This window comes from Malaclemys terrapin, chromosome 1 (assembly GCF_027887155.1).
Source record: "Malaclemys terrapin pileata isolate rMalTer1 chromosome 1, rMalTer1.hap1, whole genome shotgun sequence".
In the NCBI taxonomy this organism is placed as follows: Eukaryota; Metazoa; Chordata; order Testudines; family Emydidae; genus Malaclemys; species Malaclemys terrapin.
The window spans coordinates 65621081-65637077 of record NC_071505.1 but is presented as its reverse complement, the minus strand read 5'-3'; the positions used below and the strand labels follow the sequence as shown (position 1 = coordinate 65637077).

General features: G+C 38.1%; 2 protein-coding genes across 3 annotated transcripts in view; both read right to left on the bottom strand.

The window, feature by feature from the left end:
- MYRFL (myelin regulatory factor like) overlaps positions 1-10191 on the bottom strand; it is a 55915-nt gene extending 45724 nt beyond the window's left edge. The window contains exons 1-2 of the mRNA XM_054016191.1: positions 10146-10191; positions 3451-3541 (exon numbers count right to left, since the gene is read on the bottom strand). Of these exons, the coding sequence (XP_053872166.1) occupies positions 3451-3541; positions 10146-10191 (137 nt within the window). The remainder of the gene's footprint in view (positions 1-3450; positions 3542-10145) is intronic.
- A 3533-nt stretch (positions 10192-13724) lies between these two features.
- The window catches only part of RAB3IP (RAB3A interacting protein), a 55191-nt gene continuing 52918 nt past the window's right edge, over positions 13725-15997 (bottom strand). For both annotated transcript variants that reach the window (XM_054026323.1, XM_054026331.1), the window contains one exon: positions 13725-14077. In XM_054026323.1, coding sequence (XP_053882298.1) covers positions 13995-14077 — 83 coding nt within the window. In that variant the 3' untranslated portion in view covers positions 13725-13994. The remainder of the gene's footprint in view (positions 14078-15997) is intronic.

Here is a 15997-nt window from a genome sequence, read left to right as displayed (position 1 = left end):
AAAACCACAAAAGCCAGTGCAACCTCATCATTTAAGACCAGCTATTCATACCATGTATTAAACCCTATTCCCACTTTGTTTGAATTCGGGGTAGCTGCCCAGAGTGGTCTTGGTGCCTATGGTAGCATTTTAGAAATCTGAATGAATTAAAATACATTATAAATTATGTTTTTGTTAGGCTCATAACCATGCAAGCCAGTCTCTGACATCACACTACATTAAAATGGCCTGTAAAGATAGGGTAACCAGATGTCCTGATTTTATAGAGTGTGGGAGAAAAACGAGTCCTCACTCTGAGTTTAGAGCAACAAGCCAGAGGCTAGGAATAGAGCAAGAGTGAAGCTAACAAAGTCAGGCTGACACTGACTCTAATAACGCGAGACTAAGATCTCTATGTTCAATTTCCCTTTATCCCTTTCTCTACTTCCACAAGGGACAGTCCCGATATTTGGGGCTTTTTCTTATATAGGCACCTATTATCCCCCCCACCCCCATCCCGATTTTTCACACTTGCTATCTGGCCAGCCTATGTAAAGATAAAAGCTGCATGTGTAACCCACTAGCCAGTGTATTGTGTGTCCCCAGTGTGCCCAGTCAACGTGGGGTCTGTTACAGCTCTCAGCTTAAGAGGTTGTCTCTTCATTTCAAGCTGCAGAAGCCTCTCCCACCCCCCATTCAACTCTAGACATTGGCTGAAAGGCAGCTCTCACACATACACTCTGGCTGGGACTTTCAAAGGAGCCCAAGACAGGGAATTGCTTATGCAATAACATTATCATTTACCCAGAACTGGAAAAGACCCTCAGTTAAAGGTAGGAATTGTTTAAACCTAAATGGAAATGGAAATTCAATCAGAGTTGGGTGCTTAACTCCCATAGGCTCTTTTGTAAATTTCAGCCTCAATCTCTACTTTGAAACACTGCCTGAGAAATTGATGCTTAGGATTTATAAATAGGTTAATAAAAGAAAGCTAATTGCAAAGGGATTTTTTTAGGGGGTGCGGGGTAGGAGCACTATCTGCTTGTACAACACCCGCTGCCCTGCTAGGAGGTTAAATAGAAAGCAATTATTTAAAGGGATGCTGTTAAGTTAAAAATATTAACACAAAAATGCCCTTACCTCTATTACAAACACTTTTATGATTAAAATAGAGTTTCGGTGATCTAGTTTACATTCTACTATTTATACTGTTTAATTTTTATGTCTTAGTTTGCACACTCTGAAAGACAAGTCAGTTTCACTTTTGTTTGCAGTCCATTTCACTTACATGTTCTGGTGCATTTCAACGTTCTATTGCTCTTGGTTTTATAAAATGTCACATTTATAAAACCTACATTTTGGGCCAGATTTGACTTGGTGAATGTCCATTAAGAAATGAGTATATGAATAACATTTAAAGTTTTCTTCAGAGTAAGGAGATATTTCTAGAGCTTTTAAAAACTGTTTAATGTATTAAACATTGTTTTCTAGCTTTTAACAAACTGGAGTTAGGAAACTGATTTGCCTCATAAAATTTGAACTGTAAATCTATAAAAGTCTTCAACTTCCCTTCTATATACTGTATGCACGTTTCCTGGTTTCAAACATTGCCTCAGGTGCCCACCTAATTTCTGTTTTTGATTAAAATATTTCAAATGAAAGTCCAACAACATATTTTAAACACTACTAGAGAAAGGAAAGTAAACAGTCATTCAAAGAAGAAGGCAACTACTGTAGATTCAAGCTGGGAAAATACCATTGTTTTGTGTTTTAAGAAAAAATATGTCTGAAATGAATTTGAATCACAAACTTGGTACAGCCATTAAGTATCCACTTGGGAAACAAAAACTCAATGTTTTACTTTTCATTTGCCTCTCACTTTTTGCCTTTACTATGGAAAAAGGTGGGGAAAACCACATATTGCTTCAGCTTCACTGTGCAAAAGGAGAGAAATGCAGATGATGTATCCATGGCACTCAATTTTTAAAAAGCATATAAGAGCAACTCAGTGAGATTCTACTCTGTTTGTGCTTGCAACATAGTATGCATTGTTCCTAAAGATCATTTCAAAATGTAAATCCAAAAACTTATTTGGGACAGTTTTTATATTCACTGCACCATGCATGATGTCTTTTGTATTAGTGTTGTATCCTTGCTCCTTCTTAATAATATTAATATCTTCTTTCAAAAAACAGAGAAAAAGTTTTATTAATATACTTTTATTTTTCATGGAATTGCATATAATTTTCTTTTATCTGTATTTTAAATATGTCAGGGCTCTTTATGTGGATTTATATGGATTTCTCTGAAAGATTTTGTTTTGTTTTTTATGCTTCAATGCAGATAATTGTAATTTTAGTTACAGAAATTTGACAAGAATAGTTATTGAACTGTTAATCTAATAATTAATAAAATGTTACTACACTTCATTAGTGAAAAATCAGTTAAGCCCCAAAAATACGATACATTTTATTTTCATAAATTTGATATTTTGCACATTATATAACTAAGAGTTGCATGATTATACAGCAGTTATCTACAGGTATATAATATTATATCTACTGTAATAGATACGTAGTAGTAGACTTTTCCTATTTAACCTGTTAACTGGCAATACAATATGGTGATGAGAAGTGAAGTCTCATTTTAAAGGAGGTTTAATAATTTGTAATCTGGTTCTTTCTATATGCTTAGTGATACTAAAAACTAAGACCAGAAGTGTTCAAGTAAAGCATTCCTTATATTCTTATATTTCTCTGCCTGCGAACTTAGATAAAGTTTATTCATAATTGATTAATGAAAATGGGTCAGTAATAGCCTATTTAGCCCGCTGTAAATCTGTGTAGTGCGTGTGTATGTTCAGAATGAGAAATGGCGTGAGGTTTTACCCTTCCCCCCACAAACTTTCTTTGACCGGTGTTGGCAGGTTTAAGGCTGTGAATAATAATCTTTTGTATTAAAGGACAGTCATCTGGCAGCTTGGATGAATTATCTGTGTTTTAGGGTCTGATGAATTTGTGGTCCATAGTAAGTTGTCCTCTGTTATGCTCTATTGAATGGTGTATCATTGTAATTTACAAATTATTTTTTAAGAGATCAATGAGTCATTTCTTAATTATGAAAGGGACATTAGGATGGAAGCAGCAGTTCTTATCCACACAAAAAGTAATATGTTTGACACCTTTAAATTTACCACAATAACTAAGGTGAAAGTTATCAATGAGCCTATCCTTCAGTATCATCCACCCTTTTAAACTTACTGTACCTTATAAGAAAATCATGTTTCAATTGCCATCTCCCTCTCTATTTTCAAGACAGGATCAGGGCTCCTGTTTGATCAAGTTACTTTCTGTAGAATACAGATTTGAACGGGATTTGAGGTGTGATTGCTGTGTTCAGATGGTAGCAATGTTGTGATAACAGAACCCAAGAAATGTGCTAACAAGTTCAGTTCTCATTGCTAATACGTACAAGGCTCCAAATTCCAAGTCACTGCCAAGGAATTCTTCCAACATACTTGTATCGACCATAGCATTCTCCAGGGCTCCATGCACATCTTGCCCTTCAATTAAAAACAAAGAAAGATTTGACATTCAGTCCATGGTTCCTCCAGATCCTAATACTCCAGAACATGCAGAATGCTGTAGCCCACTTTCTCATGTATACAAAAGACAACCACATCGCCCCTGCCTTCAAACAAAACCCTCCTGCACATGATAGAAGGGCCACGATTGCATGTGCCAATCTAGCCCCAGTATGAAAGGAGGGATGGGAAATGTGGAAAGCAGTGGGCAGCATGGAAGAGGTAGTGGGAGATGACAGAGCAGCTCTAGACATGAGAAGTTTTCTTCACATCACACTTCGAGAACCATTGTTTGCATACATCATTCAATGAAACGTAAGTGTAAGGTAGGTAGATGTAGGTTCATACTTTGCACCTTAAAATGCAGGTATTGAAGACTATTTCATTTCATAGTCATCTGCTTGCTGGGATCAGTTATCAATACAAAGCAACTAGTTTAGAAATCAGGGGTTCTAATATTTTACTCCATTACTAGACTTGGGTTGTCAAACTGTTTTTGAAACACTTTGAAACACATAAAATCCACTTTCCTTTGAATTGGTTTAACTTTAGAAGAACAGAACAAAATATCAGAAATCTGATGTTGTCTTCCTGATATTTTCCTTACAAAATCAAAGCACTAACATATAGAATTTTGTAATGAGTGGAAAGGTTCAGTACTTTGTCCTTGGTTGCTTAGTAACTGGAGGCTATAAATGGATTTTATGATTATAAGGTCTATAGCATTAACAAGGACTTTTTCAAAAGTCAGCTGCAACTCCCTAGAAAGATAAACAATCTTACTTTTAAAAATACTTTGTGGCCTTTCTGGGCTCGTAATAAATATAGTATAAGTAAGACTGCATGGACAACACTGTTAGGCATCTGCATGTGTAAATGGTTATGCTCTTAAGTTCCGTTCTGCTCTACTTTTTTCTCTTCTCAACCTGAGATGACTTCTGCTAGTAACTTTAGACATCATTTAACTGCCAACACCCAAATCTGCATCTGTCAGTTTACACAACTCCCTTCTATGTACCTGCCAGCGCCCAGCTGTAGCATTACTTCCAACTTCTACTATGTTCTGTGATCACAAAGCAATTTATGAAATGTGTATTTAGGAATCACTCTCTCATTACCAAAATGGAGTTACTTCTGTTTGCTACAGAATCCCAGCTTTACCGTCCTCAGCACAACAGGTAATAGGGAAGAGTTTGAATAGTTTGAAGAGGTGTGATTGACATTCCCTCTTTCACCACAGTCAAATTTTAAAAAGCAAAACCTAGGGGGAATCATTAACATTTCAAGTATGGTAAACACACAGAAAAAATGGTTACCTACCTTTCACATCCATTCTATTCTAGGTGTGTACAGGCCCATGTGCGCAGTCAGAGACTTTTGCCTTAGCGGTATCTGTAGGGTCAGCTGTGGTGCCCCCTTGAATGCCGCACTCATGCGTCAGTATATTAGGCACCGCTGACCCTACCTCCTCTCAGTTCCTTCTTGCCAGCAACTCTGACAGAGGGGGAGGAGGGCGGGTAAAGGAATGGACATGAGCAACACGTCTCGAAGAACAGTTACGAAAGATAGGTTTTTCTTTTTTTCCCTCTTCTTTGAGTGCTTGCTCACGTCGATTCCATTCTAGGTGACTCACAAGCAGTATCTACGGAAGTGGGCTCAGAATGTGCAGTTTCGCAGCTTGCAGTACTGCCCTACTGAAACTAGCTTTGTCCCAGGCCTGCTGGGTAAGTGTGTAGTGGGACATATATTTATGGACAGACAACCAGGTGGCCGCCCTACAGATGTCCTGGATAGGCATCTGGGCCAGAAAAGCCACTGAAGAGCCTACGCTCTGGTCAAGTGGGTGGTGACAATTGCCGGGGGCGGCACCTTCACTTGATCGTAGCAGCAGCAGCAGCAGATGCAGCTGGTGATCCAAGAAGAAATTGTTTGGGTGGATACAGGGTGACCTTTCATCCTGTCAGCCACTGATTGCATAGACATACGGAATGGCTTGGTTCGATCAATGTAGAAGGCTAGTAACCTCCTAAAGTCCAAGGGATGCAGTCTACGCTGCTCCTCTGACTTATATGGCTTTGGAAAGAAGACTGGTAAGTAAATGTCCTGGCTTGAATGAAACTGAGACCCCACCTTGGGCAGGAAAGCCGGGTGCAGTCTCAGCTGGACCTTGTCCTTGTTGAAGACCTTATAGGATGGTTCCAAGATGTGCGAGGATGAAAGTTTTTACAAATACGACACTTGTCCTCCTATGGGCTTCCCCCAAACACTTCAGGCAGCTGTCATGGGGGTCACTGATCGGCATCGGCCTGATGCACGACGCACATGACTTGAAGCCAGGCGAGCAGGGCATGCTCTGCTTGGGGACGAAGTGCCAGCCGGGACTCTAAGTACTCTAACTTAACACTACAAAGACTAACTATGTACAGATTAGGTAGAACAAAGATCTATGAAGAACTGCTAACGCTCTTGCAAACAGCAAGATGAGGCACTCCAACCAACCGTCACGGGCAGTAAGAAGGAACTGAGAGGGCATAAGGTTGGCACCTAATATACCGACACATGAGCGTGGCACTCCAGGGGGCGCCACAGCTGGCCCTATGGATACCGCTAAGGCAAAAGTCTCCAACAACTGTGCACGTGGGCGCGCACACACCTAGAATGGAATCAACATGAGCAAACACTCAAAGAACAAAAAAAAAAAACACACAAAAAAAAAAACCCTTTTATGACCACTTCATTGTACAGGTTAAACATGAACATTTAAAAAGGACAGACAAGATCTTTAAGATGCCTGTTCCCAGACTTACTGTGCCCTCAATGTATTTTCTCAGAGAGTGAACTTGATATCTCCTTTTTCTAATATGTCCCAAATAAGACTTTCCTGTTTAGAGGCAAGATTTGCCTCAGTCATCCTTTTGTTTTTTCATTTTCCAATCTCTCATCCAAGTAGAAATTGCTCTTTATTTCCACCTGTGATCACTGAAATATTCTCTTTAAACTTGTGCCTAGCAAAAATTGTGTTAAAATGTTTGCCACTCCACCCATGTAGCAATCGTGAAACAGCGCTGATCCGAAGAGACCTAAAAATGGTGCGTGAGCGCACACACACACACACATTTGATAGGTGTTTGGAATAATATCTGCTTCCATTAATGACAAAAAAGTTTGTATTTGATGGAATACATGTGTTCACACCCTACATGCCATTGTAATAATCTTTGTACAAAGTATGCCTTGTAAAGTATCATTGGAAACCTCATAATTTGCTGGTCAGTATTGTCCTGATAAAATGTGTGTAGCAACATTGTATGTGAAATTATAAGATCCCCCGGATGATGTTATTAACACATGTTCCAAACCCCACAGCCCTGCCTAGGCAGAAGTCAGACCCATTCTGGCAGATGAAGACCAGGCTTCCGTTATGCGTGCCTTCTGCACTTCTCGGCTGGACGACAGCAATGTGAAATGCTTGGGCATGAAACCTTCAGCACTTAGGAAACTCCAACTAGTCAAAATGCTGCAGCACTCTCTTGAGCAACACAGGCTGCTGTGAACACATCAGCATGTCCTCTGCTCTCTCTACTGGCTTCCTATAGAATTTCAAGTCCAGTTTATGGTTTCGGTCCTTATCTTCAAGGTGCTCCATGGTCTGGGCTTGAAAACATCACCTAGAGCTCCTGGACAAAGATTGTGGTCAATTCAGCAGTTCCTCTGGCACAATGGAACTCTCAACAATAAGAGTAAAGCTGTCTGAGGGAAGACAGGACCTTCTCTGGAGGTGGTCTGAGCCTGTGCAATGAACTGCCCTAGGAACTAAGGACCATCACAAACGTCACCATTTTCCTTGCCAAGTGAAAGGTGCATTTCTTTGACCTTGCCTTCTCTAACAAACACATAGCAACAGATACGTTTAACTACCAAAACAAAACACTCCACTCCATACATTTCTCTCTTTGGGGAGAGCAAAAGAGGACAAACAACACGTGATAGATGTGCAGTCTCTTTACACTACTAAAATTATCTCAAATACTATGGTAATGGGTGCAGTATAGATACCTACAAAGAATAGAATAGTAGTTGACATCATATGTAGTGAGTGTGACAACTGCCCTAAATTGAAGCAAAATCCAACTAACATACTTGCTCCTTTTTGTGCTTTACCTGTGGCTTTAAAAGTAGCCACTGGCCTCTAAACACCAACTCTTGTCATATGACAAGGTTATTAAGCAGTTTGTAACCCTGACTCATAATACGTGACTGTGGCCAGAAAATGAAATTCAGCCTTTTACCAGCACTGCTCTGTATAACACCTGTATTACAATGGTATGCTATTAACTCACTCTATTTAGAAGAACAAATATTGTATAGGAAACATCTTTCCAAACTTTGTCTTGTTACTTGACATTAATTGTAAGACAAAGCTTTCATCTAGTTCCCAGAACCCATGCTGTACATCCAGTATACTTAAAGGGTTAAAACCCTTAGTGATTATAGTTGGAGAAGTGGGGCCCGCTAAAAATGCTGCTGCAATTCTCCCAGGGTGAGATTCCATTGCTGCATTATCATTGCCACAGAAGTCACCAGTGTATGCTTCATAGTTCTTCTAAATCCTTGCTTTGCAAGTGACCTTTCTGGGGTGCTCTGTAGGTACTTCCAGCATGCTTAGACATAGTTTTCAACAGACCTCCCAGATTAAATTCCTGATTTTCATAAAGTATCTAACAATTACTTAGTACAATGCAAGGTTTGTTAGAAACCCACCAGTCTGTTTAATGCAAAATTAAATCTGAAAGCAAAGAGAAGAAACAGTTTAACTTTCATTTTCGGTATATTTTTTCCCAGATTCACATTACTAGTATGAACTCCTTAGCTTATAAAAGGAACACAGGGTAACGGAAGAGCTATAGTTATTAACTAAATAAGTTAATGTATCGGATGAGGCTTTTTTATATTACACTAAGGTCCAGTTTCACATCAAGAGTATTTACATCTGAGTTATGGCAGTGAGAACAAATATCCCAGCCAATTCAAATAATTTTTTTTTGACAAAGTGAAAAATCAGGGAAGAAAAAAAAAAAGTAGCAGCATGTTTTTTGTCTATCATCTAAATTTGAACAACCATTTTGAACAGGTTGCATTCAGTGTTAGGAGGCTTGAGAAATTAGGTTTATTTGATTACAGAAATCGAAGAATGGAAATATTCATAGATTCCAAGGCCAGAAGGGATAACTTATGTCGTCTGACCTCCTGCATAACACAGGCCATAAAACTTCCCCCACATAATTCCTAGAGTGTATCTTTCAGTGTATTCAATCTTGATTTAGAAATTGTGAGTGATGGAGTCTTTACCTTACTCTTGGTAAATTGTTCCAATGGTTAATTACCCTGACTGTTAAAAATTTACCTTATTTCCAGTCTGAAATTTGTCTAGCTTCAACTTCCAGCCATTGGATAATGTTATATCTTTCTCTGCTAGACTGAAGAGTCCATTACCAAATATTTGTTCCCCATGTAAGTACTCTTGGTTAAGCTATATAGATGGAGCTCTTTGAGCCCATCACTATAAGACATGTTTTCTAATCCTTTAATCATTCTTGTGGCTCTTTTCTGATCTCTCCCCACTTAACATCCTTTTTGAATTGTGGGCACCAGAACTGGACATACACCAGCAGTCACACCACTGCCCAACACAGAGGCAAAATGAGCTCTCTACTCCCACTCAAAATTCCCATTTAGGCATCCCAGGATCACATTAGCCCTTCTGGCCACAGTATTGCACTGGGAGCACATGTTCAGCTGATTAACTACCACGACCCCCAAATCTTTTTCAGGGTCACCGCATCCCAGAATAGAACCCCCATCCTGTAAGTATTGCCTGCGTTCTTTGTTCCTAGAGGTATACATTTACATTTGGCCGTATTAAAATGCATATTAACTGTGATGGTGAAGAGGAAAGGTGGAGACTGTAGTGAGGTTTGGCTGATGATGAAATCAGTGTGACATCTGGCAAGAAGTTTTTACTGAAAGAAAATTAGACAAAGTTGAAGGTCAGATTACAGCCTCCCAAAAAAGTCCAGGGGAGAGGACTAATGACACCACGAAAATGATGTTCAGTCACCTTCAATAGAATAACGTCATGCTGAGCAGGGTTTGGCTCCCACTCTGTGGTGGGGAGAAATGGTTCTCAAGCTCCATGGACATTGCCATATCCTGAGCATTTTCTTTAAAGAGCTCTGGACATTTACGAGGAGATCCAGCCATTCCCTGGTACTTTCCTCCATCATTCATCACTGGGAACTCCTGGGGATCATGGTTTCCTTTATTTCTATCTCTGCTGTATAAAGGAGAGCATAAAGGAAGCCTTCCAGTGCTCTTATGTCATTAGTCCTCATTTACTCTTGCATCCTGTTACATGGAACTTTGATGTAAATATCAGAATATTAAGTGTTTCCACATATTTTCTTCCCCAAACTAAAAATTCAAATTAAAAATATTAATACTATGTCTTATTAAGATGCACATACCATCTGAAATAGTTTCTCTTTCAGAAATTGTTGAGCTACTTTAGAAACTGTATTCTTACCTTCAAAGAACTGCTGCAGGGCCTCATTTTCTCCCACCACATCCATGACAAGAAGGAGAATCTATTTTTTTCTTCACAAGTTTAGGGACATCAGACTGTCAAACAGTTGCACTGTCCTCTCTTTTCCAGCTGATGTATTTTTGAACTGTTCATAATCATGTCATTCTGCTGCTAAAGAACACGTCCTGAGTGGATTGATTGTCTTTGCCCCAGGGAAGCTGATTCTTTCAAAATTAATGCTAAGCAATGGACTCAAAGCTTCTACCGCACGCAGGGAAGAACTTGACAAGACTTTAGGAGGAAAACTGTAGAAGGCATATTTTCCTTACTTCATGTGGAAAACTATGTAAAACTAGTCTAATTTCTTCCTTGTTTCAAGGACCTTTGCCCCCAGTAATGCCCTTAGCTACACATGCGCAAGCAAGAAGGCAATAAAAATTACTTATCTTGTATTCGTCCTTCCACACTGGTGTATTTATGTGTAAATGAGTAAGTACTATAGATGAAAATTGATATGATCAAATGTGACAGGAAACGACCACTGATTACCGTAATTGTGCATTATCTGGATTTTTATTATGGCTCCCTGCATTATATACGAGTTTCATAAATATGAATTTAACCTCACAATATGCCTGTGGGAAGTAGTATCCCCATTTTACAATCATGAAACTAAAGCACAGAAATTCAGCAACATGCCCAAGGTCACATGAAGTCTGCATCAGAGCTGGGAACTGACCCAAGATCTCCTGAATATAGGGCACTACCACCAGTCCACCTTTCCTCTTTTATTTGATGTACATAGAAAAACACTGTATGCACTCCCAAGAAGTTTGCTCCGTCTCACCCCAAAGACTAAACTGGAAATCGACCTTATCTATGTATGGTGGGTAACTCCAAGAGGCACGTGGCTTGGAATATCAAGGTTTGAATGCAAACTCAAAAAACCTATATGAAGGCCTGATACAGAAAAGTTAAGATATAATTGCTGTTATGTATCCCTTTAAATCCAGTCACAGAGCTGCATAGTTTCTCCTAAGAAGCTGGTCTCTTAACCATAAAGTTTACACTACACTATAACAGCTGCATAGAGAGGAAATAGGATTTAAGGAGCGGGGGAAAGAAAGAAGACAAGAGAATAGCAGATCAGTGTTAAAGGGTGGTAATTTATTGAGACCAGACAAATAGCCAGGGTCACTGCCTCATGGAAGCCAGAACCCATTGGGTATACCTTTGTAGTCCTTGGCTTAAAAAAAAAAAAAAAAAAAAAAAAAGTGTGCATGATAAACTTAGAGATTAAAAAAAATTGTTTTGTGCCTACACAGTACCAGATACCAAAACAGCTTTTCTGCTGGGATGAGCATTATTTGTAATCAGTTTGTAAATTTTAGGTATCAGGTATCATTCAGTTACAGAATAAAGTAATTCTGAAAATGGTTTGATTTCAACAGAAAAGTTTCATCTTTCAAATACTCAAAATAAGAAATAATGATAAGTTAAGATCTTTAGCAAGCATTTCTGTGTATAACACAGAAAGATAACCACGAACTGGTAACTACTGAAAAATAGCAACAATTAAACAGAACTTTACGCTATTATTCCCTTAACAGAATATTAATAACCTTTTGACATTGAATGTTAAAATTCATCCAGCTTTCTACGGTGGAAACCACTGAACCAGTGGTAGGATATAAAAAAATCCTTTTGCCAATGGTTTCAATGAATATGTTGCTGGCAATGAAGAATGATTGGGGAAAAATGGTATTTTACTATTAGAATGACTACATCAGCCCCCCCACCCCCACTTCCTGAAATACTGTGTTATGCACATTTATTCCATTAAATCTTGCAACTCATTCGATTTACTTTTGTGCAAAAATTAGATAGCTTTTGCAAGTATATATTTAGTGGTTAAATCGCTTGGAAACTATGTATGTTCGGAATCTTTCATAATAATAAATGAAACATCTGGTTACTACTTCAGTGCTTATTATAATTAGAGCAACAATATAAGCTTTTTTGTCTCTACATTTTAATTTGATAATCAATTTACCCACCAATAATCTTATGATATTTGTAAATGAAGAGCTGCTGTCAGGATCAAAAACAAGCTACTGTTTTTCCCAAAGTGTTTATGTGCGGTAAGTCTGCCATACAGCACTGGCCATGTTCCATGCATCCTGATCAGCTGTCTGCTGCTGGCAAAAGCAGGCAAAGAGGCACTTGAGCAAAGAAGCATTTTTCTTAAGGAGCCATGATCATCTTTCTTCAGTTTCCCTTTGCAAGCAGTTCTACATGTGAGGAGATTAACAGAAAGAAATTTGCTAATCTTAATTTTCCATCTAAGAAGGAGTGCAGAAATGATTTACATGTGCAATGCCAGTTGACGGAAACTGATGTGTAAAGAATTACTGATTGGATGGTCTTATAGGGGGAAAAAGAAGTAAGGAAAAAAGAAAACAGATAAATGCAGAGAGAATGAAGGACTGGGTGGGAAGAAAGGCTGCATAACCAGAAGGTGGCTATGAGTAGGACAAAAATTAGAAATCTAACACTGATAACCATAGCATTGTCTCTTTGAGCAGAATTGGTACACCAAAGTTTAGAGGTGAGTTACCTGAACATATCCCCCATTAGAATACTACACAGTACAATTGTTTTTCCATCTCAACTAGTCTTAAGAACACATATGAGCTCCCAGTGCAGTGCTGTGGCAAAGAGGGGTATTGTGATCCTTGGATGTATAAAAAGGGAAATAGTGAGTAGAAAGGAATTGATTTTACCTTTGTCCATAGCATTGGGGAGACTGATCACAGAATACTGCATACAGTTCTGGTGTCCATGTTTTCAAAAGGAGGTTAAAAAAAAAATGAGGAGGATGCAGAAGAGAACCACAAAAATGATTTGAGGACTGAAATAAATGCCTTCTGTGGGAGACTTAAAGACGTCAATCTGTTTAGCTTATCAAAAAGTATATTGAGAGGTGACTTGATTACAGTGGCTAAGTACCTTCTCAAGGAATAAATACTGGGTAGTAAAGGTCTCTTTAGTGTAGGAGAGAAAGCATCATCTCTCTTATGTCTTCATATCAAGACTGGATGCCTTTCTGGAAGATTTGCTTTAGCAAAAATACAAGTTAGGATTTAATCAACAAATTAAATCCTCAATAAAAGGGGTAACTGGGTGAAATCTAAGGGCATGTTATTCCCAGGTCAGACCAGATGATCTAATGGTCCTTTCTGGACTTAAACTCTACAAATGAGAAATGCAGGGAGAGAGCAACATTTAAAAAAATATTTCAGAGAACCCCAAATCCTCTTAGATATTTCCTTCTATACTGATGATCAAGTGCCCAGATACTGCAGTGATGGGAATGTTAGAAGTGTTTAAGAGAGACATTTACTCCCACCTATTCAAAAAATTCTGAGATGTACTTCAAACCAACTCTTTTCTAAAGGTCAGTACCACACAGATTACAGAGTTTAGAGTGACTATGGGTGGTGGTGGAGGTGGGGGGGGTGATGGTTCATATGGCATTCTGCATTATAAACTATACAGAACAGAAAATAAAAACACATCTTCAATCTAACATTTATTTAATCAGAGGTTTTGTTTTCAACTATAAAGTACAATAACTAGTACTTGCCACATTTTGTTCAACTGAAGTATCATATCTAAGCATACACAGCATAGGAGAGTTTAAAACAATCACAGTACTTAGTGCAATTTGCAGAAAGGAGAAAAGATCTTGGACCCACTTGTTGGAAATAAATATCAAGTGACAAAAAAATTCTGCCATTTTAGAGTTGATCCATATCAAAGTTCATGCATGTGCCAGACTGTAAAGAATTAGAGCTCTTCCTTGTAATATCCAAGTTTTGCCAATGACATCTCTTTTCTCAGCTGCATAACTTCCCAAAACATCTGATCCGCTGTACAAAATAGAAAAAGCGTAGAAAAGTTACTGAAACAAAATCTCCATCCTCATTCATTCACGGTTTTTAACTGAGATATATAGGCTACCTCATTCAAACAATTATTTCACCTTTAGAAAAAATGTACAAAGTGGTATGATTTCAAAGCTAATTTCACCAATTTCAAAATCCCATCCTTTTATTTTGCGCAAAGGAACATGCAATGTTTTTCATGATTTTTTTTTTAAAAACATCCCTTCAACAGACAGAAGTCATCCCAGTCAGGAGTGGGCTTTCTATTCACTTTATAACTCCAGATCTGAGAGACCTGATAGCCTGAAAACCAGGCATTTTTAGAGCTCTTTTAAGTGACCTTTGGAATTCTAAGATGTAAAAAATGCAAGAATTTAAAGTTTTAGTCCAGAGGCCTTGCCATCATGTGCAATACTAATGCATTAAGGAAACCCTGAATCCCCACATAAAGGGCTTAAACTATTAACCCCTCTGCATCCTTGATTGCTGGTGTGCCTCTTGCCAGAAATGGTTTTCCTTCTGGGGAATCCTTATGAACAGTTTTAAAACAAAGTCTCATAGCAACCTTGCTGACATCTCTGTACCTAACCAGACCATAAAAACATGGAAGTTTGGCAGTCATACATGTATCTGTTAGTCACTTTACTGAATATTGTTTGGAATGTTGTTGTAGTGGTGTTGGTCCCATGATATGAGACACACATGGGTGGAAGAGAGAGACTCAAGCTTTCCAGCTACACAGAGCTGAAGAAGAGCTCTGTGTAGTTCAAAAGCTTGTCTCCCTCTTCCACCAACAGAAGTTGGTCCAATAAAAGATATCATCCTAGCCACCTTATCTCTCTCACTTTACTGGATGTTAAAGTTGAAGTTTTCCATATGAAAATATCTTCACACTAAAAATGGCCTTTAAAATCAGAAATTTCCATTAAAATTGTGGGAGGTTGCCCCCACCCCTTTAAAAACAAATTGTGGAACAAAAACTGAGCTTTTTTCATTGCTTTTTTCAGTTTAATCAATTTCCATCTCTCCTGTTTCTTCCGAAAGAGGGGATCTTTTTTAGTGGCAAAATGGAAAAAAAAGGATGGTGGAGACAGAGAAGGGAAGAAGGAAAACCAAAGTTTTTGGATAATGAAAAAGTGTTCCTTTTCAAAACGTGGGAATGAAAACTGAACTGTAACTTCCTCTCCCCTCCCACACACACTTTTTCAAGCAGTTCTATTGGATGTAAACAGTAATCTAGTAACATCAAAAATGTATGATTTTATGTATGAAAAATGTTAGCAAATGAAAGTCTTTGTTCTGTGTTTGTATAGCCCCTAGCACAAGACGGTAAAGTAAATGACTAGGGCTCCTACATGCTACTGTAATACAAATCATAATGAATTATATGATTAAACAAATAAGACAACAGACACCACTGTTACATCATCATTTTCCTTCGGATCATAGTTCTAAGTAAATATAAAGGTATTGCTCAAATTAAGACTAAAAACTAAGTAAAATGTTTTCCCCATCATCTTTCAGAAATTCTTGAAGAAATCTAAGATATAGCACTATCTAAAATAAAAGAAGCTAGCACCAGTTCAAAGAAGCATATAATACAGTATGTGGATGACCACCATAAAAGCCTATATTCCCCTAACTCATAGTATAAATTATCTGAGAAAGTATTTGCATAAAGCAACAGGTCCAATTTATATAAAAAAATATTTTTTCCTGAACGTGTAATATAGCTGAAACATCAAGCCAAAATACTGAGTTCAGAGAATTGTTGTTAAACATTAACAATTCAGGTAAATAGGAAAATGTTTCCAATGTTATCTATTATAATCTTTCCCCTTCAAATAGTTTTCAGTCTTTTAATCTTCACAGTATTGTGGCAAGCATTATATCACAAACTGGGCT